Raw genomic sequence first — 24,559 nt, 5'->3', positions numbered from 1 at the left:
TTTTATAAAGTAGTTTCCTGCTTCCTTCAAAGTCGTTTTGTATTTTTATCTCTTCTTCTGCTCTAATTGTATCTCTACTTTCTTTAACTAATCGTTTAAGTAACATCTTCCCTGGAAAATATAAATAATAATTACAGAGCTTTAGCGTTGCAGTCTGCAGTTTGAATCACCTTAACATTTTCAGTGGAACTTAAAATAGTACACTACCATTTTTTTCTGAGTTATTAGGCTTCAAAGCCAGATGTCTACAATTTTCTCGTCGATAGTAGTTTCCGAGTTTCAGCATGTTGAGTATTATAAACATGAACATGTCCATTACAAAGCTTCCTCTATGAGGAAGAAAGAAGAAAGAAATAGTTTCAAGGGATTGTATTTGTTTAATTTCAAGCGTTCCTAATTTTAATTTTTCACTTCGATTTTATGTAATTCGGATGAGTTTAAATTTCAATTAAAGGATTTCGGTCTTAATTTTTCAATTAAAGCACGCTAAATTATTAAATTTGGAGGGAGAGGCTGATCAGCGATTCATATAATTCTGAATATTTTCCTTTAACGTACGCTCTGGATAATAGATTTAAATTTTTCTCAAACAGCTAGATTATTGACAGAGAAATAATTTTCTTATTACAGGAGCGGGTGAATCAGGAAAATCCACAATAGTGAAACAGATGAAAATAATTCACGAGACTGGTTACAGCAGAGAGGAATGCGAGCAGTACAGGCCTGTAGTTTACAGCAATACAATACAGAGTCTTATGGCGATAATCAGAGCCATGGGGCAACTCAGAATTGATTTTGCAGATCCCAGTAAAAAGGTAAAATTTCATTTATATTTTTCAATGTAAACAGTCTTAAATATGTGGCGAACACTTTTTAATTGAAATGTATCAAGTTGAGTAATTAAAAAATGGAATACTCAAATTTGATCAACTATAAAGTTAAATGTTCTAACTTAAACAATTTAAAGTTAAGTGTTCAGAATTAAGCCACTTGAACTATAAATCCGTAAAGTAGTGTTGAGCAGTATGGATTTTTTTTTTTAAACCTTATCATAAAGAATTTACAAAGTTTTATTTGAGCCATTTCAAACTACACTATTTAGGATTTAAATACAATTTTGAAACTAAAATAAAGAACCGGCCAGAGTTGTCTCAACTTCCACTTTTTGCATGCTATGGGGAAGTGAATGGGTAAAAAATAAAACTTCGCTAAATTAAAGCTTAAACTCTCCTCTTTAAAATCAGACCTAAAACATAATGAAATATTTACTGGTTCTCCAATTAACATGAAAAATGTAAAAGTGTGCTCAAGGAAAAATGGTTAGGAGAACCAGTAAATATTAAATTATGTTCTTGGTCTCATTTTAGAGAGAAGGTTTTAAGCTTCAATTTAGCGAAGTTTCATGTTTTTCCTTTCACTTTCCTGAAGCAAGCAGAAAGTGGAAATTGAGAATAGAAAATCGAGTCATAAACGGAAAATAGGGCGGCTTTTTTCACATATCTCGGTCTTTATTTATAGAAAAAACTCTACGAATTAATCGATTTCAATTTCATTATTTATTTTAAATTAGATTTTTGTTTTAATTTCTTGTATCTTCATGAATGGATTTCCAACGACCTATACATAATACAGATACCTAATTTAAAAAGATTCTTCAATGGAAAAAAGCGTACGAAAAAAAAATTTTTTTTTTTTAATGTACAATTTCTTAGTAAAATATTGTTTTTTTCTTTTACCAAATGTTAAATATTTCCTCTATTTTCTCCCCTTTTCGTGAAAAAATGCCCCTATTTCCTTTTTTTTTTTTAATTTCTCTTGTGCGGCGGTTCCTGAAATTATCTTCGCCTCCCAATTTTGTATATCTTTTTATTTTCAGGAAACAGCACGACAATTTTTCACGTTGGCTGCAGCAGCAGAGGAAGGTGAGCTGACTCCGGACTTGGTCATGTTAATGAAAAAACTTTGGCAGGACTCAGGAGTACAGCTTTGTTTCACACGAAGCAGAGAGTATCAACTGAATGATTCGGCAGCTTATTATCTAAATGCTTTGGATCGCATTTCCCAACCCAATTACATCCCAACACAACAAGACGTTCTAAGGACACGAGTTAAAACTACCGGAATCGTGGAAACCCACTTCTCATTCAAAGGATTGCATTTCAAGTACGTGATTTTTGTTTTATTGTTTAGAAAAAGTTTCTGAAAAATTGGAGAAGACGACATTTTATTCATGGTGCCTAGCATAGCGGGAAACCAGAAAAAAGCCGAGAATGTTATTCATCGGGGCAAACTAAAGAGAGATAGATTTCCGGTTTAAAATAAAAATATAAAAACTGCAATTGAAGCCGTTTGTCAAACAGGGGCGCCAGTAGTGTTCTGAACAATGTGAAACTAAATCCGCCAAAGGCCGTATTACAAGCCATTTACTAAATTATACAGTAAAAACATATTAATAATCTGTAATTCATCATAAAATTGATTAAAAAGTATAATGATTGTCGAAAATGAATCTTAAGTAATTTTTGAAATGTCCACTAATATTAGAGGTTAAAATATAACTTGCGGTAAAAATGAGGTAAGTCTAGTCAAATAGTTGAAAATTAGTTTAACCACGTGAAAAAAGTATGATCGTATAAAATGAAAAAATAACAATAAACCGAAGTAAAGTTTGTCAGAGCCCCCCCCCCTCCCCACCACACTTTTTTCCCGTTATATCACAAACCGAAAGTGACAATTTCCAGCGAATGAAATAATTCGTATTTGTTGGTGCCATAGTCCAAAAATACGGCGAAAATAAATGAAATGTAGTGACGTTCATTGGCTGTCCCGTTCTTGTATCAATGAGGGCGCTGTAAGCAAATTTATCAACTTCACATGTGCTGAAAGGAGCAGATCTGTTTGAAATCAATAAATAATATCAATAACGATACAGATAAATACACCCGATGCTCGGTTTCTTAGCTCAAGGGGTGGAAAGTCGCGGTGCACGGGTACTCTCATACGGAGATTGCGCAATATTATGCTTCAGACGGACCCGATTTTAGCAGTTAAAAATGTCACGGGCCGTCGTCGCTTTATGCATGCCAGTGAAAAATGGTCAGGGAAATTAAGTAGCTGTCAGGGAAAGTAGAAATTGATATGTTTTAAAATTATTTTGGAAGTACTTCCTAATATCAATATAACTATTTTTTCAATGTACATTCTTTAAAAATAGAATTCGATTCTTAGTTTTTTATTTCTAGTTATTTATTTATTGATAGTTTGGATACATGTCCTTTACTTAATTAATCCTTAATGTCATGTAAAGAGCATTTTTCTGGCTTGTTTCACTATTTTGCTTGGCACATTATTAAAACCTTATTTGCGTTTATAATACTTTCCTGCCAGGGAAATTCGTCTGAATGTCTGGGAAAGTGGAAAATTCAATCTTGTGGCCACCCTGTAAACGTAAAATTAAGTTTGAATCTTGATATTTTTTAAATGTCGAATGCTAGGATGAGTGGAAATGTTAGTCGTCAGGAAGGTTACCACATTGGACTGCAACTGCATACTACTTTTGGAGAAACTCTTTTAAGCATAAAGATAAGTAATGAAGTTCTGAGTAGTAATCTTTTCAAATGTGGAGTACATTTGCGCAATTATATTTCTTTATCATTTTATCGGTTAAAGCCCTTTCAGTTTCCTGAAATACAAGCAACTGACCGAAATTTGATGTTAGAATGGAACATTACTGAGAAAATACATTCTATACTTGATAAATATTACTATTCGTGCATTTATGACTTATTTTTACGTTTAGAAGGTTTTCTCGACAAAGTTTTCTGCATTCCCATGACGTCATGCTAAAATACTCAATTCAAATGAACGCGGGCTTCTCGCTCTTCGAGCCAGTTTTTTTAATTGGTCAGTCACTGACGATCAATAGGCGCTCATTAGGGCGCAGTCCCATGGATACATATTAGCAGATTTGCGTAGTAGGTTATTCGACCAATCAGATGATTGCAGGAAATTTGCTGAAAAGTGTTCCGAAAGTGATAAGATCGACCCGCGCACTCGTAACGTTTTCGAATATTTGAAAAGTGTTTGGCAAGTGAAAAATGAAATTGGTGGTTACAATATTTTTCAAAATGTCTAAAATTGTTGTTTAATGATGGGCCCTGAGAAAAGTGAGTTATGTGTGGTTAATCTTAATTTGGAACTCAAATTCCTCAAGGAATATGTATTTTTACACCTGGTGCAAACGAATTGTTTTGGGACCAAGTTTGACACTTCCGAAATCGATGAGGGGTAGAGTTACTGATAATGGAAGCTTAGTAGAATTTCCATGGAAGCTCAATGGAATTTCCGTGGAGTATTTTCGGGGAAATATTTTCACGTGGGTCTAAATTCCGAGATGAATTTCTTAAATTCGCTTAATCCTATAAAATTACCGAAATTATCTGAATTCCTGAAATTTTTTAATGCAGCGAAATGCGTAAAATTCGTTTAATTCTCTGAAATACTCCAATTCTGTGAATATTCTGGATTCCTTGAATTCTTAAAATTCTTTGCATTCATTGACTTCCCTGAAATTCCCCGTAGTTTTTCACCATTATATCCTAAATATCCTCAATTCCTTTCAATATTCTGAATTCCTGAAATTCTTTGAATATGAAATTCAGAATATGGAATTCGGGGGATTCATAGCATTAATGGAATTCTATAAGCTCATTAAATTGAATTAATTTAAAAGAATTTCAGAATTCGGGTGATAAAAAAATTTTAATTGATTAGCCTGAATTTCTTAAATTCTTCAAATTCTCTAAATCACCTGAACTCCTGACATTCATAGAACTGTCAGTATTACATACATTCTCTGTACTCTTTAAATTCCTTCAATTTCATGAATGTATTGAATTCCTTTAATACTCTGATATCCCTAAAGTTCTATCAATTCCTTCATTATTATGAATTTCGTGAATGCTCTACATTATCTAAATGTTCTGGAATCCTTGAAAATATCTGAACTCCCTAAAATTCTGGGTTTTTCTTGAATTTTCTGAATTTGTTGAATACGATGAATTTTCCGATTTCCTTGAATATTTTGAATTCCTTGGATTCCGTAAATTTTCTGAATATTCTGAATTCCGTAAATGTTCTAAAATTGTGAAAATCTGTCAATTTCTTCAATGTTCAGAAACCCTTGATTTTTCTAAATTCTCCTAATCTGCTAATCAATACACTTTATTATCTACCTGTCCCATGACCGTACATTGTACGGTTTACAGATTTGGACGATTAGGAGGCTGCCAATAACCCACCATTTTAAGAAAAAAAAAACAATCTATACAAGAAAAGGCGTCCTTATTGGATGATTTCCACTCCGCACTTCACTTATATGCTTCATGGGATAGACCAGTTTCGATATATGCAGATTACATATTAGAAGAGTATAAAAACTTTCCTTTTGCTATTTGTTAAAAAAAGGGTTACAAGAAAACGCGATTTGTAGTCAAATATTCTTCTTAAACTTGGGTAGTCATCCCGAATCTCATATTTACTTTTTTTTTTGCACAAATTATCTGCAAAAACATAGTAATATTTTATTTTATTATATCAATACTTACCCCAGAACAATTATCGTCGTTATTACACATTTAAAAAAATATTTCAAACACCAATTTCCTTTTTCACTTGCCAAACACTTTTCAAATATTCGAACACATTACGAGCGCCGGCGCTAACCTATTCTCAAGTCCCTGCGCGGGTCGAACTTATTAGTTTCGGGCACGAAGGAATGATAAGGAGACCCAACTGCCAGTGGGAAGCCATCTGAAACTGGCAATAGAAACATTACTGTAAGTGATACGCACATTACAGGAAGATCTTAGATTTGAGTGCGCAGGTGCGCAGTTGTCCTCTTCCTATACATGGAAAAGTGTGCGAGTGAGAAAGTTTGCCAAATTGACGTAAGTTAGAGGTTGTGTTCTTTTGTTGATCATCATACGAAAGATACACAAAATAAATATGTAAACAGTATTTTCGGTAGTTCTCCGCAGGCACTCAGGTAGATATATTTAAACTTTAAAGGTCCAGGTCGCTCGTTCAAATGTTTTAAAGGCTTTAAAATGTCCTTTCCGAAATGTATTTGCCTTCTTCGGCGTGTAACTTCGTCCACAACCCGGAACTTGACACCTCATGGCTTAGAACACATTTCTGACACTTGCATCAAAATCAACAAACAGAACCTCTTAACTTACGTCAATTTGACAAACTTTCTCACTCGCACACTTTTCCATGTATAGGAAGAGGACAACTGCGCACCTGCGCACTCAAATCTAAGATCTTCCTGTAATGTGCGTATCGCTTACGGTAATGTTTCTATTGCCAAGTGGGGGAACGGAGTTAGGTCTCCTTATTATTCCTTCTTGGTTTCGGAATACTTTTCAGCAAATTCCCTACAATCATCTGATTGGTCGAATATCCTACTCCGCAAATCGGCTGCTCTGCTAATATGTATCCATGAGACTGCGCTCTTCGAATAGATGGAATTTTACTGTACTTTCATAACTCTAGGATTACAATTTTAACTTACATGAATGGTTTTATACATAAGAATATATCTTTATTTTCTCCACATGGACTGAAAGAAACTAGTGTCTTGCATATATAGATTTGTTCTGGCAATTCGTAATTATAATAGATAACAATTGCAAGGTTATATCATTCTTCACCGGAAATCACTTTGAACCATTCTTAAAATTGGGTTCCTACTTAAAATTAAAAATAAACCATTCGTATTTCGTGATAAAAAACTTTTTTTTTTAAATTTTTACGTTCCATTTATTGTGTTTTAGGCTCATTTTTTCTATGGCCGTAAAATGAATTATGTCATCATAATTAAGCATCACTTCCGCCTTGTGATAAAAATGTCGTACGGGAAAAAGTAGCGGACAGACCTCTGCCAGACTTTACGTAGAGAAATTTAAATAACAACCTTCGGTGAAGAAAAATACCAACCAAATAAAGATTTATTTATAATTAAGGTTATCAAATCAGCAACGGCTTAGACGACAACATTCTCATTGCAATACTCACGCTCCATGATTAGGTTATAGAGTCTGTTCTATTTTAAAAATATAATTGTTTTTTTTTTCAATTTACTAAATCGATACATCAAGCTGTAGGCTTTGATTTCGGTCGTTCAAACATCAGTTCTAAGAAAATTCTACTTTGATTAATTTATCTGGAACATTTTCAATTCGTATACAATCGAAAAATTTCATCAAGATGATATGTATTAATCTTGTGAAAATCGAATAAAAATAACGCCTTAAACTTACGGAACTCTTAAAAACAAAAATTGCATATTTTTGAAAATGATTTAAATTTTGGCATTTTTATCTGATTAACAAATTTCATGAAAATAGTTTCGAAATGTATTTTATATATCTAGTAGAAATTTGGATTGATATTTTGTAATGTATTGAAAAAAAAGTTTCTCCATCTTTCGACACTTTTCAAAATGTTGAGCAGCATATTTTTAGCATATTTTGAGCAGCACTTATTTAATTTGTATCGAAATTGAAAATGTTATTCGGATAATTTGTAAGCCTTTTTGTCATTTACCAGAAAATTTCTAAAACTCTACCAAATTTTGTTGCAAATTTTGAAAACGCTCCAACTTTTTGAATTTTGGTGTAATCAAATATATTTGGTATCTAGTGAAAACTAATGAAATTTTCAAATGTATCAAAAATATACTTTTTCTATTTTTTGAACAATTTTTAAATAACATATATAACTTTCTAATTTTCATCGAAATTAACCATTTCTTTTCGATAATTCGCCATTCTTCTGATAATTTGTAGGAAACATTCACAACAATTTCTAAAATAAAAAATCAATAAATAAAATAATAAAACTTTTAAAATGCTCTAATTTGTTTAATTTTTGTTGGAAATACATGCTTAACGAACTTGACTTTTATTCTGGGACCCTTAAAAAGTGTATCAAAGGTGTATCAAAAAAATGGAGAGAAATTTTTCAATAATAAATACTATTAATAAAATTAAAATTAATAAAATAAAATTAATATTATTAATAAATAGTAATTCCTCCATAAGAAAAGTTTTTCCCAATTTTATTAAAAATAGAGCTAAACTTGCAGTAAAACAGATTTATTAAATTTTATTATACCTAATTAAAAAAATGTGATTATTAATTTATATTTACGCCACTTCGCTTTTATGGATTTTTCTTGAAATTGAGATTTTAGTAGTTAGGCTTCTTTTTTACAAGCGGCTACAATTATGATTTGGAACAGAGGATTTTGGAAGAGATATCTGTAAGTTTGACTTGTAACAATGAATTTATAAAAAAATTAAAATTTTAACTTGGAATGAGGAATTATTGAAGTGCATTATAATTATGATTTAGAACAAAGAATTTTTCAAAAGAAATAAAATTCTGTGTTGTACCTTAATTAATAAAGAATTATAATGAAGTAAAATTCTGACTTGGAACAGTGCATTTTTCACAAGAATGATAAGTTTTTAGTGGGCACAGGAAGTTTTGCAAAGCAATTATAATATTTTATCCTGAATTGGATCAGAGGATTTAAAAAAATGGAAATTTCAAAAAGACGTATAATTAACAAGCCGGGAAGATACAAAATTGACCGGAAGAAAACCGGGAATTTAAAATTATCCGTCTGGTTAGACTCTCTGGTTTAAGCCATTGTGGATCTTATTAGTTATTTTCTTTTTTCAGAATGTTTGATGTCGGAGGTCAGAGATCAGAACGCAAGAAGTGGATTCATTGTTTCGAGGGTGTGACAGCGATCATATTTTGCGTGGCTTTAAGCGGATACGATTTGCTCCTGGCGGAAGATGAGGAGATGAACAGAATGATCGAGTCGATGAAACTCTTTGATTCGATATGCAACAGTAAATGGTTCGTAGACACTTCGATAATACTCTTCCTGAACAAGAAGGATCTCTTTGAAGAAAAAATAGCAAGGAGTCCGCTAACAATCTGCTTCCCCGAGTACAAGGGCCGCAACACCTACGAGGAGTGCGCTTCGTACATCCAATTGAAATTCGAGAATTTGAACAAAAGGAGGGAACAGAAACAAATATACACGCACTTTACGTGCGCCACTGACACGAGCAATATTCAATTTGTTTTCGATGCTGTAACTGATGTTATAATTAAGAACAATCTTAGCAATTGTGGACTCTTAAGCTAAAGCTAAGGCAACTGCTTAATCTCATTCTCGAAATTCATAATTAGTTTTGTAAAGAGTTATGTTCCATTTTTTGGTTCCTAAAACAAGGCTGCAAAAAAACTGAGCGGTTTTTTCAGAGGCGTTTATCACTTTGTGAAGCTGTGAATAGCTTGTACAAAAAAAAAGATGAAGCTTTTATAGGAAATTTGGAAAGGAGGTTAGAGTTTTAAACTCGCAAAAAGGTTTGACGAATAAAAGGTAACATGTAATAATGCAGAAGAATTTTTTTACGGGAGAAGCTCTCTGAGATTTTAAGTGCCTGTGGATATTTTAATCCATTGACATCAGTGGCCTATATATTTTGTAGTCTATTGAATTCATAGTGCCAATTCCATTTTTTATTCCAAAGGCGCGTTTTTATATGTAATATATTGTTCACAAAAAGCATTGTAATCTCAGACATGAAAATTTAAGTTTATAGCTGTGCTTGAGCTCACTAACTTGCCTCACAGTTTTGTGCCTTTATTGACTTGCACAATGCTTCGTGTTTACGTGTATTTATACTTTTATACGAACTAAGCGAAAGTTTTTATAAGAGACTTAGAATGTATGTTTCATTAACATAACTTCCGGAAGGAGTGTTTTACTCTTCTGTTTAACCAGAAAGTCGCGACGATTAAGTTGGGCTTCTGTCTATACGATTTTACTATCAGAAATATCTTTATATTGTATACATGGAAATAAAAAGACACCTTTTTTAAATACGAATTTCTTTTTCAACCGTTTAGATGTGAGTGAATCGAGTTAAGAAAGTTGAGAACAGATTTATGAAAAAAATGTTAATTATTCTTTCATTTTTAGAGCTATTGGGAATGGTGGTCTACCATTTCGCCACCTGGTGCCGGAAACTGGAACTAGAAAAAGTAGGTACAATTTTAAAGTTGTACATTAATTTTTGCATAAAAGTGTTCTTACGACAGTTTTGTAAAGTATAAAACAAACTAAAAAGAAATAGTTTTAGATAGAATTTCCATCCTATACAATGAATAAACACGTTTTTCTCAAATAGATTAAAAAAATAATATATATTTCACTATTTCATGTAAGTTTCAATGAATTTAAGTTTAAATAAACTTTAATTAATGTATGTAGCGACCCATTTTATCCAGATTATGCAAATTATATGAATAATAGACGATTTAGGGTGGCCGTTTTAATCAAAGAAAAAAATTCCCGGTTTATTCCCGGTTGGCAAACATTTTTTATGGTCAATGAAATTTAAAAAAAAATCAAACTCTGAAGCTAACAATTTTTCCATTTAAATTAATAAAAATTGAGCTGTAAATGAAAGCACTCATAGTGGAACTCTTGAATTTAAAAATTGAAGTTTAAACTTTTTTTAATTCAATAATTTTGTATTGAAATCTGATTCAAATGCTCAATAATTTACACGTATAAAGTGGAAGCGACTGACACTTTTAAACTGAAATTTTTTTTTATTAAATGCAGTTAATCAGCCAAATTAAAAATTTAATAAATTGTAGAGTTCAAAGAATCAGAATAAGTTCTAAAAATATAAACCCACGTTATCATTTTCAATGCTCTGAAGTCTAAATTGAAGAATCAATCAATAAATTAAAAAAAAATTTAATTATATAATTTAAAAAAATGTTAAGCTAGAAATATTAAAAATTGAATGATTACATTTTTTATAAACTGAACACTTTAAATTGAAAGGTAAATTATTTATATTATAAATGGTTAAAAACCCTTCAAATGCATCCAAATTTCCTGTTAGATAATTCTGTAAATCTTTTCAAATCTTTTTGAATAATCACTCGAAATGATCTTTTCAGAATAAAAATCATTATTAATTTTCATAGGAAATGTTCCTTAATCTTCTGAATCCACTTAAAATTCTTAAAAATCGTTTGATTTTTTTGTACGAAATCCGCCGAAATCTATATTTTGTTTTAAATTAGGCCGTGGGCTATTTACACCGAAATTTAGTTACTAACAGGCGGATTTTGTCGGTATTTTGTCTTATTTTTCTGAATTAAAAAATTTCAAATTGAATGGTTTAAAAATGGAATATTTTAGAACTAAACAATATGTGAAATATAATAAAAGCTTTTAATTATGAATATATTATTTTAAGGTTATTTTAATATTGAAAGCAGTTTATAAAGTTTAAATCAGGCGTTTACATTTGTTTAACTAATAAGACTTTCCAGTTGAAATAGTTTACATAATTTTTAATGTTAGAAACTGAAAATTCTAAAATTGTGAACTGATTTCGAATCGTCTTGTGAAATTAATTATTCTTCGCTTTAAAAATGGTAAAGAACAATTCAATTTTAAAAAGCATTAAATTCTATTCACAGTTGATCAGCTCAAAATCCTTTTTTTTTTATCTCAAATCTTCGATTTTAAACGCTTCTAATTTTTAATTATTTAAGCCTTTAAAACTGCATTGTAAAATTCTTTAAAATGAAATGTATTCTTAACGATTAAAATCTAAAATTAAAAGTTTGTTAAAATCGTACCTTTTCCTTCTAGTTCCAATTTTTGCTCACCAGGCAGTGCATCGCAGTTTAACCATTTTCAATAGCTACAAGTGCAAATATGTAGGCAAGCGTTATTTAAACACCGACAGAAATACTTTTAAACATCTGAAATATTAAAAAAAAGGGATTTTCATTCATATTATTTTTCACACCTTATGATATTTTTTGCCTATACTTGTTGGAAGGACAAAAATAATGTTGCAAAGTGTAATTTTTAAATCAAAAATTAAAAACATTTTGTTTCCAAAATAAATCGCTTCAACAAATTATTGATCAACTTTCGATCAGAGCAAAAAATACGAATTTTTAACAAAATAGTTACATATTCTACCAGAGAGATGAATTTTAATAGTAAATTATTAATTTTTGACAATCAATTTAACGCTTAACCTGTAGAAGATGAATTTTCGACCAAAAAGATAAACTCTTCACAAAAAATACAATATTTGATATAAAAATAAAAAATGGTTCAATTAATTCAAAGAGACGTATTTAAAATGAAGTAATTGGATCTATACAATAAGATTTCAATTTTAAACCAAAAAAATTGCAACCCTGATAGAAAAAGATGAAATAACTACAAAAAGAGATGAATTTCAAGTCAAGAAAAAAAATCCTAGATAAATTATGATTGTATTTGTTTATTTATTATTTATTTATTTCCAGAAAATTCAAAAAGATTTGAGAAGATTTGAGAAATGTAAAAAAATAATTCAGACAATTTTAAAGAAATTTTTTTTTATTTTGCAAAAAAGCCAAGTTTTCTTTTAAATTTTTCGAAAATATTTTCCAATTATTATTACTTTCAAAACTGTTTAAAAGCTTCTGAATAATTTTTTAAATTATTCAAATTTTTCCTTAATATTTGTACAAAAAAAAACCCTTAAAATCTTCCAGATATTGTTCGACAATTTTTAAATGCTTTGTAATGTGTCGAAAATCTTTTAAAATAAGTGTTTTAAATTACCAAATTATTTTTAATTTTCCCAAAAATGAAATTTTTTATTAATTTTGTTGAAACATTTTAAAATTCTTAAATGCTTTAAAACGGTGTTGTTATTAATCTTCTAAAAACTACATTTTATTTTTAATTTGTTGAAATCTTTTAAAGTTCAAAATTATTTTATCATTTCGAAACTTTTAAATATATCTTACACTTACTCGAATTAATTCTAAAATTGTATAACCCTGCACCAAACAAAAAAATAAGAAATTATATTAAATTTTCCATGGACAAACAAATTTTACAATGCAAAAATCTTCAAAAAGTTGAAAAATTTAAAATTTAAGTCTTCAAAAATCTACACTTTGTTAAAAAAAATTTAATGTTTTCAAATTAGTTTGCATTTTTTTCATTTCTAGAATTTTTAAAAGTTTTTTGGAAGAATAGTAATTAATAGAACGAGACTGCAAATTAGATAAATTAGATGGATTAATGCTACGTACCAGCACTTCTATGAAGTGCCCGTTCTCTTGGAAGTACCTAAAATCATTTTTAATATTCACAATATATTATGGAAATGGCTTTTCATATTACTTTGATCAATCACAATTTTTATTATCATACATTTTGATTATTTAATTTAAAAAGTTATAAAAGCCTAAAAAAATCAAAAATATTTTATTTGCATACATTATAAAATTAAAATAAATTTATAATCATACCAAATAATTTTTCAAACTAATTATTAATTAACCAAATGTTAATAATATAAAAACCACAGAATCAAAAGTTATAATACTTTTTATTTTCAAATTATGTACTGACAACCCTAACAGCTCGGGAAGTATAGAAATTTTCCAAAATTTCTAAAAGCCCTGGAATTCGTCGGAATTTTGAAAAAGTGACTGGAATTTTTTAAGACGCACCTGTTTCAATAGCTCACTACTTATTTTAATACCTTACAGCTAATTTTAAATATATGAATTGATCTTTTTACTACTAAAAATAATACGATTAATTCCAGTATTAATAAAAATTGTTTAAAATTATCAATTTTTTCTTTCGTTTATGTCCACATCAAATATCTTTTTCTATATATCCTAGAATTAGAATTTTTATAATTCAAAATTTTGTTTAGTTTATTCTTTATAATAATTCAACACAAATGCAGTTTTTACATAAGATTTGTTCTGCAAAGAGTAAATGAAAGACTGGGTTCTGTACATGATATTCATTCATTGCATAGTACTACAAAATAAATACAATATCCATTTTCAGAATGTTTTCCTGTCTCTTAAGTAATTCATTAACATTCGTAAAGTTTAATAACACACTTTTCTCGCATACAACACCCCATAGAGTCTACAGACACAAAATATGTGCAACCATTGGTCAACAATTGCGTATAATATGTATATATTATGCAATTATGCATTCCGGAATGTAAATCTGCATAAGGGCTGTTCAGAATACTGGCTGGCATTCAGAATCCTTTCAACATCTTTTTTTTTGTTTACTCTAATTATAATTAGATACATATTTATGACAGTTTTCAGAAATCAGTAACACCGTTTTCAAAAATTAATATTGATTGAACGTGTCAATGAAATTAGGTACCTAATTGATATAATTTGTACAAGAAAATATATGAGACTGTGTAACACAGAACTTCAACGTAACATCATTCTACTAAATGCTAGTCTGTCTCTAATAAAATGAAAACCTTATTTTTCTGTCCGTTTTGAATTAAACTGCAAAAAGTATTCGATGTACTGTATGAGGAAGACATGGAGATCTTAAGTTGGATATATTTAGTCAAAATATCCTTTTCTTAAGTCTTTCTGAACAATATTTTTCTTAAAAAAATATGGATAATGGAACATAAATTTGAGAGAAAATAGAGCAATTGATAGGAAGTTTTCTATCAGTTCTCAAATCACAGCCTCATTTGAAACTTTGACAATTTTACATATTTTTTACGTTTTATAAATCTGTAATAATTCAACCTTATTAGCTTCGTAGTTCAAATTGTCTCCAGTAGGATTTCAAATTTATTAAATGATTTTAAAAAACTCAGTTCCTGATTGTATCTAAAATTTTCAAAAAATATCTATAAAGAAAAAAAATAACTATTTACACAATAAACAAATTAATAATTGAGCATTTTTCTCCATACAGAAATATTATAAATAATTCTGCAATTAAAGTACCTATATGTATTTTATAATATAAATTTTAATACATCTATAAATGTACTAAAAAATTCTAGGAAAATGTAAGTACTTCCATAGAAATTATTTGATAAAATAAAGTAAAAACAAGTCATGGAAGTGAAGAAATCTTATTCAGATGTGTTCTCGGACCTGATTAACAGGACTAATAATAAGCACAAATAAAAAAAATGCTGTTTGTAAATCTGACATCAATCAGATATGCCCATAATATTTGGATCAGGTATTTTATTATTTTAATATCTTCATTTTTTCTCCTTTGCATTTGAAATTAAAAAATAAAAACATTTTTAACGGACAGAAAAAAGGTTTGACGATAAACTTCAACCATCTGCAATCTAAAAGTTTTTAAACTCAGTGTTTCTATACAAAAATTATATTTCAGATGACTTATAAGTAATTCAAAAGCAAATTGAGTTGTCGGATCAAATAAGGGAACATAATTATTTTCGGCGGGAGCGTACATGAACCCTGACAGGACAAAAATAAGAATTCATTTAATATGTTTTTACTGAATTCAAGAAAATTCCTTACAGTAATTGAATTTCCAATAATTAATGTTCTAAACAAATTTTCACAACAAAGAGAGCTCATCCCGCTCGAGTCGAAAAAATGTATGTTCCCTTATTCGATCTGGAAGCCAAATTAAAAATTATAATAACTCTTCCTTCTAAAGGCTTTTATGTTAAATAAATATATCTGGTAAAAATAGAATTCATTTTTACTTATTTTAAAAAGCACTCAATCATCTGTTTTAAATATTTAAAACATTTATAAACCATCCGAAAATAACTGACAATAAAGAAAAGTCGTAAAACGGAAAGTTACCTATTTATCAACTTCTTTTACAATGCACTTTTACTTAGTCTAGAATGAGAAATAATACTTCCTAAACAATCATTTAAAAGCTGTCAACAAATTTTTTTCTTAAATTTGAATTTTACTTGTTTCAAAAAGGGCTACTATCGGCGAGGGAATTCGAGTCTTCTGGCTTTCAAGTTGAGAAAATAAGTGAAGAAAAAATGATAGATTAATTAAAGTGGGTTCATTTCGAAGGTGCTAATACTATACGTTAATAAGCCGAAAAGTAATATTCCGAAAAAATGTGTGTAGCTTACAAATCTGATGAAAAGCAGGGGAATCTGATAGCTTTTATAGACAGTGAACTTTGGATCATCGTTTTTTATTGAAAAAATAGGAAAAATCTGAAAAAAGTAATTGTGGTACTTTAAACATTTCTGGACAGATTGCCATTGAAAAAATTGCAAAATATAAATAATTGTTCGTTTTTTGTAAATAAATATGATCCACAGGACATAAGTTGGAAGGCCAGAGTGAGGCTCGGAAGCACAATTTGGGTAGGTCATGCTGAGGAAAAAACGGCGCCACGCTGGTTTCTGGCACTTGCTTTCCCATATAAAAAACTGACTTCAAAAATCACAATTTTCACGAAGACAAAAAGAAGCACATACTTCTTTCAAATTGTAAATTATTGCAGATAGTTCAACTAAATATCTCCAATATAAATCACTTCATTATCTTCATTAGAACCGAAGATAGTTTAGTTGTATATTTATTTACACAAAACGAACAATTGTTTAATATTTTTTCAATATAAAACTATGCCTCAAAGATCACTGTCTTTAAAAGCTATCAAGTATCCTTACTTTTCATCAGATTTTCAGATCTGTGAGCTACATTTTTTTTTTAATATTACTTTTAGGCTCATAAACGTATGACATTTGCACCTTTAAAATGATCCCTCTTTCATAAAGCTATGATTTTCTTTTCACTTACTTTTTCAACGTCAAAGCCACAGGATTCGAATTTTCTCGCCGATAGTAGATAATTTTTTTTTTTCGTTTTGAGAAAGGATTCTGTAGAGAAAAGGTGAGTGCAAGGACTTTTTGATTGTAAATGCTTGAGAGTTTCCAGGCATTTGAACATTTCCTAAATTATGCCTAATCGTTTTCATTAATTCATAAATTACTTAAAATATATCATTTCAGCTGGCTAAGACTGGTTAGAGAATCATTAATTTAATGAGGATTTCTGGCTGGAATCGGAGGCCCACCGGTGGTCCTCGCCGGAATTGGAGGTGGATTATTAGGCGGCAAGCTGGGTGGAGGATGCTGGGGAGGAGGTACAGGCGCTTGTCTTTGTGGCAAGGGTGGTGGGAACGAACTCGGAGGTCTGCTCACAGTCTCCTGGAAACCTTCCGGACGAGGTAGTGGCGGCGGAGGTCTATTTGGTATTGGGTAACTCGGTGCCTCGTCGGAAATCTCCTCATAAATTGCGGATTCCGGAGACAGTCTTTCTGCCTCGCTTGGTTTCGATTCAAAATTATTTCTCGTCAAAGGCGCTGGATATTGATTTGGCATTACGCTGAAGACACCTGCGCGTGGTCCTGCTCGACGTTCCTGAAGAGGGCTCCTAAAAATAAAAAAATAAAAATTTGTATTCCATAAAGGATTTCATTACAAGGATATCTACTCAAATCTGCAATTTTTTTAAACTATCGACTAGGAATATTTATACAGTTTCGCGAGTTTATTATACATGTTTTTCTTTTCAATTAATATTAAAAAATATTCTTAAATAAATTAGCACCATCGATTAATTAATAATAAATTATAATACTGAAAACATAATTAATCATTTTGTGAATTTGTCCCTAAAGTATATGAATTTAAATAATTCAAACAAATTTTAATTTGAAAGTTTAAAATATTGCATTTTTAACACGATAGATGTATTTTTAGCCAAACAGTTGGATAATAAATTTTAACGACAATGATGAATCTTCAACTGGAAAAGACGAAATTTTAACAAAGAAATAATTTTTAGTAAAAGGGTTTAACTGTCAATCAAGCAGTTCTTTGGCTAACAAAAAAAATGCATTGCAAACCAGAAATTTAATTTTCTACCAAAAAAAGAACAATTTTCAACAAAGTACATTAATTTTCTACGGAATAGTTAAATTTTTAACGAAGAAAAACAAATTTCCAAACATATATTTAAAGCCAAGGAGATCAATTCTGAACTAAAACAATAAATCTTAACCTGAGAAAAGAAAATTTTCACCAAACAAAAATTACTTTTAAACAAAGAAAACTAATTTCTACAAAAAAAAATACATTTCCAACAAAATACATCAATATTCAAACAAAATTCAATAGCTAAATTTTCAATTAAAAAGAAAAATATTCAACAAAAAAAATTAATCTTTAAAAAAAATAGTTACATTTTTAAACAAAGTTATTTATTTTCAACTAAAATGATGAAGCTTTAATTCGAATAGTTGAATTTGTATACTAAAAGATGCATTTTCGACTAAAAAGAAAAATTTGCAACAAAATAGTTAAAGTTTCAACTGGAAAATTGACGAGTTTTCAATTAAAATGATTAATCTTAAACAACCAAAATAATTTTTACCAAAAGAGTTTAAATTTCAACCAAATAATTATTCAATTTTCATTCCCAAAAAGAGAAATTATGAAGGAAAGCTGTAATAGTTGATATTTCAACGAAAAACATTTTGATTTTCAATCAAGAACATTGGAATAAAACCAGAAATACAATTATTCAACATGAGTGGAATTTTGAACTAAGAAAGATTTTTTAGTCAAGAGAAATAAAAAATTGCAAACAAACTGTCGAATTTTCAATAAGAAAAAAAAAATTTTTATCCAAGAAAATACTTTCTATCAAAAAGAACAAATTAAAAAAAATACATGACTTGAATTTTCAACTAAGAACGATACATTTTTAACCAGAACTGGAACAGTTAAAGTTTTAGTTAAAAACCTTAATTGCAAAGAACCAAACAAACACGCACTTTCAACAAACTTTTATATTGCAATTTAAAAAAAAGTTAAGCATGCTATCGCACGAATTCCCTATTTTGAAAAAACATTCCTGCCGTTCCCAAGTTTTTCCAGGTACAAAAAAGTTCCCTGACAATTCTAGGTTTTCCAGGTGTTCCAGGTAGGGTAGACACCCTGCATTAACAAATTGTAAAAGCTTAAAGGGGTTGAATTTCGTGTAATACCTTGGAGGTTGGGGACGACCGGGAGGAGCGGGTCTTGGAGGTGGAGCTCCACTAGGACTTGCTCTTCCAGAATTGGCACTCTCTCCAATTTCCAAATGATCGAATCCTTCTACCGGACTTGAAGGCGTACTATCGTCGATTTGCGAGAAGGTAGTGTTGCTGCAGATTTCGATTTCCTTTTCTATAAGTTTGACCCAGTCCGGAGACTTGAGACTCAATTTCAGAGGCAGATCGCAGACTGTCATTCGTCCCTCGCGCGCTGCTGCGAGAGCACACTGACCATCGCGGAAAGTCACCCAAACTGTCTCCCCCACGAATCTCAACAATATTACATCTCCGATGGGTGATAATTCTCGCACTAGGGCCTCAATAAAGGTGTCGTCGAAGACGCTATCTATGTCATCACTCTCCTCCTCGGCCTTTACGATAATTGTCCCGTCCGGCGGTCCTAAGTCCTGGATCACTTGTCTGAAAACGTACTCACGTTTCTCAGGATCCACGCAGTGGACATCTATGTCAACTATCGAAATGACTGGTCGGTGGTCGCTCTGTTTTAATTCTGCTCTTCCGTAGAATATTAACTGACCTGGGTTCCAATTCAATGGATAATCTAAAATGAATAAATTAAATGTATCAGAGGCGGAAAAGGGAGGGGCAAAGTATTAATTAGCCCTCCTCTGAAATCGAATGGTTAAGTTCATCAGATTGTTTGAATTTTTCCAAAAATCTACCTGAAATCTTTGTGAAATAATTGATGTCTTTGTGAAATCTTCTAAATCTATCCAAACATTTGCAATCGTTGTAAATTCTTTGAAATCTTTGGAAAATAACTGAAATCTTTGTCGAATATTTGAAATATTTTTGTAATAATTTTAAATATTTGTTAAATTATTTAAATCTTTGAGAAATTATTGAAATCTTTTAAATCTATCCACAGTCTTTGCAAAATCTTTCAAATATTTTATCAATATTTGACTATGTTTTTGAAATGATTGAAATCTTTGGAAAATCATGCAAAGATTTTAAGCCTATCCCAAATTTGTGCAAAATCTCTCAATTCTTTGTGATATCTTTGGGAAATCATAGAAATATTTGTTACATCTTTTAAATCTCTCCGAAATCTTTACGAAATATTTTTAATCTTTTGAAATATTTGGGAAATCATTCAAATTTTTATAAAATATTTAGAACATTTAAAAAATATTTCAGGGTGGTCGTTTTGATCGAAGAAAAAATTCCCGGTTTTTTCCTGGTTCGCAAACATTTTTCACGGCCAATGAAATTTAAAAAATCAAACTATATTCAAAACATTTCTCCATGTAAAGTAAAAAACAATCAACAACAAATTAAAGTATTCAAAGTGGAACACTTGAATTCTAAACTTTGAAATTGAAGTTTAAAAGTTTCTCAGTTCGAAAGTTGTGTATTCAAATGCTAAAAATTTTTGGTAAAGTTCCCACAGTAATCACTGGTATTTTTATGTCCTATGATCTTTGTGATAAAATTACATGAAACTTTATACAGTGTATATTTCAAAATGAATTGAATTTTTTGTATAACTTTTAGAAAATCCTGCAAATAAAAAAAATCATTTGAATTTATAAATAATAATAGAACACTTTTTATTTGAAAAATATTAGAGTAATTTTAAGATTGTAGGAAAATTTCGATTATTTTAAAAATATATTTATAAGTTCTGAAAAAAATGTTGACACACTTCGTTTAAACTACTTAAAATAATTTCAAGTTCTTAACTATTTTTTAATCTTTTAAAAACTTCTATGCATCTCTTAAAACTGCTCAAATTTTTTCTACAAATAATAAGTGTTCAATTGTTATTTATGGGTCAAAACTTAACAATTTTAATTATAAATTAAACACTTTTTAAATAGAAAAATTAAAATTGTAACACTAAAAGTTTAAAAGTTCTTCGAAAATCTAAAGATTCAAAGCTTTCTATGTAAAAAAATTCAGTTTCAAATTGTTTTCTTTAAAATATTTGGGTTTAAGTGTCACGTGACCAAACCTGGTCTTCAATTTTTCTTTCCCAACTTACGTCTAAACGAAAAGAGGTATCGCTCTGAAAGTTTGGGAAATGAAAGAGGATGTAATAATGTCTCTGCTTTGTTCCGGTGGAAATTTGGAGACAAATTTTTTTTTTAAGAAAATACCAGTGGAAGTTTTCTTTCCCAACTTACGTCTACACGGAATGAGATATGGCGTTAAAAATTTGGCACGATAAATAGAAGGCATGCAAGAATTTGTCTCTGGTCCTAAATAATTAGAATAGTGAAAAAAGTTTTTTTTTTTAATTTCTATTTTGTAGAAATACCGACCGTGCTGTCGTCAAACCCTGCAAGCATGGACTTAGGAAACACGGGACTAGGCATGCCATCCTAACTTGGGCGAGCGCGGTTGAATCCACGGGAGGGGGGAAAATTTCATGAGTGGGGATAGCCGCCATCTTATGTGCCATTTTATTATGCGCACGAGCATTTTTGCCGACAAACTGTGCATGAAAATATAAACATACAGGCGCTGCCATGTTTGTCGCGGGACATCAAAAGGTGGCGGACTTCCCCCCTCATTGCATCACCCCGCAATGGCATGCCTAGTCCCTTGTTTCCTATGTCCATGCCTGCAAGCAATTTGCAATCTTGTCAATGGGCTAGTTATGAGGTTTATATTGATCAAAGTGGGGCAAAACAACAAAAATAGCTCACGAACATTATGCTCAAATAATGAAAAAACTAATGTTTGCACTTAAAATGCAAATAAACATATTTGGTCTGACATACGTATCGTCTGGTATTAGTTGTGTCAAAGCAGCACTAGCGCGGCGAGTAGACAACTTCGAACTTCTAGGGGTCTGTCGGTAAAACAGATGCATGATTACCGTCAGAGAAAGTTAAAAGTCAAACTTCTGCTCATGGCATGGACATAGGAAACAAGGGACTAGACATGCCATTGCGGGGGTGATTCAATGAGGGGGGAGGTCCGCCATCTTTTCATGTCCCGCGACAAACATGGCAGCGCCCACATGTTTATATTTTCATGCACAGTTTGTCGGCAAAAATGCTCGAGCGCATGATCAAATGGTACATCGTAAGATGGCGACTCTCCCCTCCCGTGTTTCCTATGTCCATGCTTATGCTGTAAAACCTAAATGTGTCCGTCGATAATCATTATTTGCATAAATAAACTTTTTTCTTCCTCCAACTCTTTGCAAGGCTACAGACGATCCTTTAATATTTATTAACATTTTCCGAAAAAAATTTCCGCGTTATTTAAACTTTTATTTTTTAATATGGGTGAAAAATATTGATCTTAGGGCTGACTTGGTCAGCTGTTATACTCATCACATGGCCTTAAAACTTAAATGAACAGTGAAATATTGCTAAATATTAAATACTTATTCTTTTTCTACATTAAGAAATTTCAAATGAAATGGGATAAAAATTAAATATTAAATATAAAGGAAGACCTGAAACTCTGAATTAAAAATACATTATTGATAAATCATGAAAATTTTTATTTAAAAATAAAATTATCGGAAAAAATGATATATTAATTTCAATTCTTATCAAGACTTTCGGATTGAAACAGTTACAATCTGGAAATTCTCAAATTTTGAACGGATTTAGAATTGTTTGATCAAATCAATTATTGTTCAGATTTCTATACTTAGAGTACAGATCCATTTTAAAAATAATGTATTTATTTATATTTACAGTTGATACAATTAAACTGTTTTTATCAAAAATGTTCAACTTCAAATGCTTTTAATTTTTAATTGTTTAAATCTTCAAAACTGCACTTTAATTATTTCAAAAACTGTTAAAATCGAACCTGGGCAGATTTTTCTTCTGAAAATACGTAAAATTCCACCCTATTAAAAAAATCTTCGATTTTAAAAACTTCTAATTTTTTTAAAACCTTTAAAACTACATTTTTAAATTCTTTAAATTAAAATATATGCTTAAAAATAAAAAAATTTAAATGGAAAATTTTTGAAGTGAAATATTTTCGAATTAGAAATTCTAAACTAAATGATATAATAATTTATAAAAATTACAATTTACCAAATTATTAAAAAAAAACGGTTGAAATCAAAGTTGGATAACATTTTTATTCTAAAAATGAAGTAAAATTCCCGGTCAAAAAAATCAATTCACTGTCAGTTCCCGGTCTCATAAAATTCCCGGTCAATTCCCGCTTTTCCACGGTCTCTTAAAATTCCCGGTTTTCCGGTCCAGCAGCCATTCTGTATTTGTTATATTTTTTTAACTGTTAAAACCTTTGAGGAATCATTAAAATCTTTGTGAAATATATTAAATCTTTAGAAAATCATTGAATTTTTGTAAAATATTAGGAATATTTTTAAAATATTTGTGAAATTGTTTAAATCTTTGCGAAACATTTGAAATGTTTGAGAACTCCTTGAAATATTTTTGAAAAATTTGTGAAATAATTGGTAAATCATTTATGCCTTTTTGAAATCTTTTAAATCTATCCGATATCTTTATATATATATATATATATATCTTCGCGAAATATTAGAAATATTTTTTTAATATATGGGAATATTTGTAAAACCTTTGATATCTTTAGGAAATCATCGATATCTTTCTGAAATTTTGAGAAATGTTTGCAAAGAAATCTTTGAAATTTTGGAAATATTTTTTTAATATTTTGTAAAAATCGTGAAATTATTGAAATCTTTGGGAAATTATTTATGTCTTTGTCAATTTTTTTTAATCTGTCCAAAATCTTCGCGAAAAGTATGTATGTCAAATCTTCGATATCTTTGGGAAATCATTTATTTCTTTGTAAAATCTTTTAAATGTATATAAAATCTTTGCGAAATATTTAAAATCTTAGCGAAATATTTGGTAATATTTGTGAAATTTTGTAATTCGTTGCGAAATCATTGAAATCTTTGTAATATCTTTGTGAAGTCTTCAGAAATTTCCAAAATATTAAAAACATTTTGTAATATTTGTGAAATTATTGAAATCTTTGAGAAATCATTGACCTCTTTGTCAAATCTTTTAAATCTGTCCAAAATTTTCGCGAAATATTTGGGAACTCTTTGATATCTTTGAGAAACCGTTTAATCTTTTTGAAATGTTTGGAAATTTGAGCGAAATATTTGTGAAATGTTTGAAATCATTGCAACATCTCTGAAATCATTGTAAAATCTATCAAAAGTTTTCAGAAATCTGCGAAATATTAAAAATATTTTGTAATATTTGAGAAATTATTTAATTAATTGTGAAATCATTGAAATCTTTGTACAATCTTTTAAATCTATCCGAAAACCTTGTGAAACCTTTCGTCAAATCCTCAGAAATCTTTGCAAAATATTTGAAATATTTTTTAAATATGTGGCAATATTTGAGAAATTATTTAAATCTTTGCCAAACCTTTGACAATATGAATTTTATAACTGTATTTATTATTTATTATTTACTGTTTATTGTTTATTTATTATTATTATTTACTCACAATTTGTATTTAGTATATTATTATATAGTATATTATAATTATTATATATTA

General features: G+C 29.8%; 2 protein-coding genes across 2 annotated transcripts in view; one reads left to right on the top strand and one right to left on the bottom strand.

Annotated features, from left to right (window-relative positions):
* The window catches only part of LOC117174270 (guanine nucleotide-binding protein G(i) subunit alpha), a 13,331-nt gene extending 3,361 nt beyond the window's left edge, over positions 1 to 9,970 (top strand). Inside the window, exons 2-4 of the mRNA XM_033363189.1 lie at positions 631 to 815; positions 1,877 to 2,163; positions 8,752 to 9,970. Of these exons, the coding sequence (XP_033219080.1) occupies positions 631 to 815; positions 1,877 to 2,163; positions 8,752 to 9,229 (950 nt within the window). The 3' untranslated portion in view covers positions 9,230 to 9,970. The remainder of the gene's footprint in view (positions 1 to 630; positions 816 to 1,876; positions 2,164 to 8,751) is intronic.
* Positions 9,971 to 15,018: 5,048 nt separating this feature from the next.
* Positions 15,019 to 24,559, bottom strand: part of LOC117175218 (synaptojanin-1) — a 23,807-nt gene continuing 14,266 nt past the window's right edge. The window contains exons 7-8 of the mRNA XM_033364873.1: positions 19,001 to 19,610; positions 15,019 to 17,382 (exon numbers count right to left, since the gene is read on the bottom strand). Coding sequence (XP_033220764.1) covers positions 16,989 to 17,382; positions 19,001 to 19,610 — 1,004 coding nt within the window. The 3' untranslated portion in view covers positions 15,019 to 16,988. The remainder of the gene's footprint in view (positions 17,383 to 19,000; positions 19,611 to 24,559) is intronic.

This window comes from Belonocnema kinseyi, chromosome 6 (genome assembly GCF_010883055.1).
Source record: "Belonocnema kinseyi isolate 2016_QV_RU_SX_M_011 chromosome 6, B_treatae_v1, whole genome shotgun sequence".
In the NCBI taxonomy this organism is placed as follows: Eukaryota; Metazoa; Arthropoda; class Insecta; order Hymenoptera; family Cynipidae; genus Belonocnema; species Belonocnema kinseyi.
Note: the sequence above shows the minus strand (reverse complement) of the source record. Positions and strands in the feature narration are given on the sequence as shown.